We start from the raw sequence: 2,782 nt of genomic DNA on the forward strand, positions 1-2,782 counted from the left end.
ACAGTACTGGATGCTTGGGGCTGGTGCACTGGGACGACCCAGAGGGAGAGGAGGGGAGGGAGGAGGGTGGAGGGTTCAGGATGGGGAACGCGGGTATACCTGTGGCAGATTCATTTATTTTTTTAAAAAAGAATGAATAAAAAAAAAAAAAAAAAGCATCTCCTAGTCTGTCACTGGGCTGGAGGCAGAATATCTGATCAAGGGATGCCAAGTGATCATGTGATCATAACTGCTCACATTGCACTGGGTATGTTATACTCACAAAACTGCAAGATCCCAAAGGCTTTGCAAAAAGTTGCCCCATCAACATCAACCTAGGATTCTGCATAGAATCTCATTGGATAAAGGGATTTATTTTACACAAATTGGGTTAGGAGAGTGGGAACACAACCCTGGAACTCATTGGTCACATCACAAGCTGCATTGTATGATATGCCAAACTCTGTCAGCTGATGGAACAATGGAATGATCTTCTTAAGGCACAGCTAAGGCACCACGCTGTAGACATGCTAGAGATACACTCCACAGGTATGAAGCACCATCTTCCAGGGTGAAGTACACACCCGAAAGCAACAGCTATTTTATGGTACCACATCTCCAATGGAGAGAACAGGGCTCTGGAAATCAAATGGTTGAAATAGAAGCTGACTCACGATTGCGACAGCAACCATGTCTGGTCGTGGGAAGGGTGGCAAAGGCCTCGGCAAGGGGGGTGCTAAGCGCCATCGCAAAGTCTTGCGGGACAACATTCAGGGTATTACTAAGCCAGCTATCCGGCGTCTGGCTCGTCGTGGAGGCGTCAAACGTATCTCTGGTCTTATCTATGAAGAGACTCGTGGGGTGCTGAAAGTGTTTCTGGAAAATGTGATCCGGGACGCGGTCACCTATACGGAGCACGCTAAGCGCAAGACTGTTACCGCCATGGATGTGGTCTACGCGCTCAAACGTCAGGGCCGTACCCTTTACGGTTTTGGTGGTTGAGCAAAGCATCTAGCTTGAAACGTTTAGTTTAAAAATAAATAAATAAATAAATAAAAAGAAGCTGACTCACTTAACCTTACTCTCGGTGATCCACTTGGGAAATTTAAAATTTGGGTCCTCATCACTATGTTTTAAGAGTCTAGAAGTATGGATTTTCAGTGGGTAAACAGTTCCACCAGTGGGCAAAAGGAGTGCTATTAAATTTTAGACTCATCACTTTTCCGTTCATAATCCTTGAGCCAAGAAATCTGCAAACTAGTAAAGGAAATATTATCTTGGTACAATGACATCAGAGAAGAAAATATTTGGCAGCCAGAGGATCCCCAGGAGCACCTCTTGTTAACCCTCTACTCATATTTGATAGCAAGTGAAGAATATCAGCAGTTATACTCACAGAAAGGTATGGTCATGGGGCTTAAGGACCTCTTAAGATTAAGAGTCTAGGCAACCCAACTAGATAAGTCATCAAGTCAACTAGATAAGGTAAACTGAGATATGAGCTGAGGATAAGGAAATCTAGAATGAGGAGTAAAGGAGGGGAATGAAGGATATCAGTTTCTAATTCTGAGACCAGAGCTGTCATAAACAGTGAAGACTCTGAAATTTTATCAGACATACAAAATAATGTCATCTTGCTATAGATTCATGGAAGTTGACAGCAGACAAATCACTTCTCACCAGAGACAGAGTATTTTTTGCTCAAATAAAAATCATTATCCAGAGGATCAGCATATTTTTGGCCAAACATCTGAGCTGCTATGTTCACAAGGCAAAATGGACAATCAAATGGCAGTTTTAGATGTATTGGGGCATGTGAAGGAGATCACTGAGTTTGTTGGGGTCTACCTTTTTTATAATAAGTGATGAATGAATCAGGTCTTTGTCTCAGAGGAATATTCAGATCAGATCAGTCGCTCAGTCGTGTCCGACTCTTTGCGACCCCATGAATCGCAGCACGCCAGACCTCCCTGTCCATCACCAACTCCCGGAGTTCACTCAGACTCATGTCCATCGAGTCAGTGATGCCATCCACTGTCATCTCATCCTCTGTCGTCCCCTTCTCCTCTTGCCCCCAATCCCTCCCAGCATCAGAGTCTTTTCCAATGAGTCAACTCTTCGTATGAGGTGGCCGAAGTACTGGAGTTTCAGCTTTAGCATCATTCCTTCCAAAGAAATCCCAGGGCTGATCTCCTCTAGAATGGACTGGTTGGATCTCTTTGCAGTCCAAGGGACTCTCAAAAGTCTTCTCCAACACCACAGTTCAAAAGCATCAATTCTTTGGCGCTCAGCCTTCTTCACAGTCCAACTCTCACATCCATACATGACCACAGGAAAAACCATAGCCTTGACTAGACGGACCTTTGTTGGCAAAGTAATGTCTCTGCTATTATTTACTCCTTAAAAGTTATTTGGTGAAAACTCAGTCTTAAGCTTTGTGTAAAGGATACTTCTTCTTCCATTCCTGATATACATGGCAAGATGCATAGGAGTGCAAAAAACCCTTGGAGTATTGCCCTCCAATAAGTGGTAAGGCTTGTTGTTTGCTTTATTTTCCAGGTCACTTGGAATCTTGAGGCAGCTCTTTTCAGATGAGCTAAAATTATCATAAAATCAAGTATAATTTGGCAATAGTGTGAACTGAAGTAGGTACTTAAGGTTTCACCCAGATGCCCACTCACTCCACCAACTGCTTGATGTGCTATCTAATTATGGCTCATAGATAATTTTCTTCCTAGGAATTTCATTTAGTAAAAGAACTCTTCACCCAAGTTTCTTCCTCTGGCCAATTCTCCTTGGTTTA

General features: G+C 43.2%; 1 protein-coding gene across 1 annotated transcript; it reads left to right on the forward strand.

The window, feature by feature from the left end:
* Positions 1-654: 654 nt before the first annotated feature.
* Positions 655-996, forward strand: LOC113893170 (histone H4). The gene has a single exon (XM_027542983.1). It carries the CDS (start codon positions 670-672, stop codon positions 979-981), a length of 312 nt encoding a protein of 103 aa, XP_027398784.1. The 5' UTR covers positions 655-669; the 3' UTR covers positions 982-996.
* The last annotated feature ends 1,786 nt before the right edge of the window (positions 997-2,782 follow it).

Source organism: Bos indicus x Bos taurus, chromosome 1 (assembly GCF_003369695.1).
Source record: "Bos indicus x Bos taurus breed Angus x Brahman F1 hybrid chromosome 1, Bos_hybrid_MaternalHap_v2.0, whole genome shotgun sequence".
Classification (NCBI taxonomy): Eukaryota; Metazoa; Chordata; class Mammalia; order Artiodactyla; family Bovidae; genus Bos; species Bos indicus x Bos taurus.

What these genes read in the sequence shown, in the direction of transcription:
- LOC113893170 (XM_027542983.1), top strand. Translation starts at nt 670, where the DNA reads ATGTCTGGTCGTGGGAAGGGTGGCAAAGGCCTCGGCAAGGGGGGTGCT.